General features: G+C 33.7%; 1 protein-coding gene across 1 annotated transcript in view; it reads right to left on the reverse strand.

Moving 5' to 3' along the window:
• Positions 1 to 312, reverse strand: part of LOC119585992 (fibrillin-2-like) — a 15,914-nt gene that overhangs the window by 14,939 nt on the left and 663 nt on the right. Inside the window, exon 2 of the mRNA XM_037934704.1 lies at positions 7 to 132. Within this exon, the coding sequence (XP_037790632.1) occupies positions 7 to 132 (126 nt within the window). The remainder of the gene's footprint in view (positions 1 to 6; positions 133 to 312) is intronic.

A 312-nucleotide genomic window follows, 5' to 3' on the forward strand; every position in this document is an offset into this window, starting at 1 on the left:
ACTTACTAGAACAATCAATGATTCCATCTCCTGTGTATCCCGTTTTACAAACACACGTAAAGCTGCCACCAACGTCAATACACTCTGCATTAACATGGCAGATATCGTTGTTAACTCCACATGCTACGGGACCTGTTAAAAAATTGGATGACAAATATGGAGAAAAAAAAATTATCATTTATACATGTATGTGAAAGTGTAATAATAGTGTGTGTTTGTGTGTTTAATTAACAATATCATGATCCGTAAAATGGCACTAGTGGAAAATAATTCATAAAGACATATGCAAAGTTCCATCAGTGAGGAATTTAT

This window comes from Penaeus monodon, chromosome 20, assembly GCF_015228065.2.
Source record: "Penaeus monodon isolate SGIC_2016 chromosome 20, NSTDA_Pmon_1, whole genome shotgun sequence".
Classification (NCBI taxonomy): domain Eukaryota; kingdom Metazoa; phylum Arthropoda; class Malacostraca; order Decapoda; family Penaeidae; genus Penaeus; species Penaeus monodon.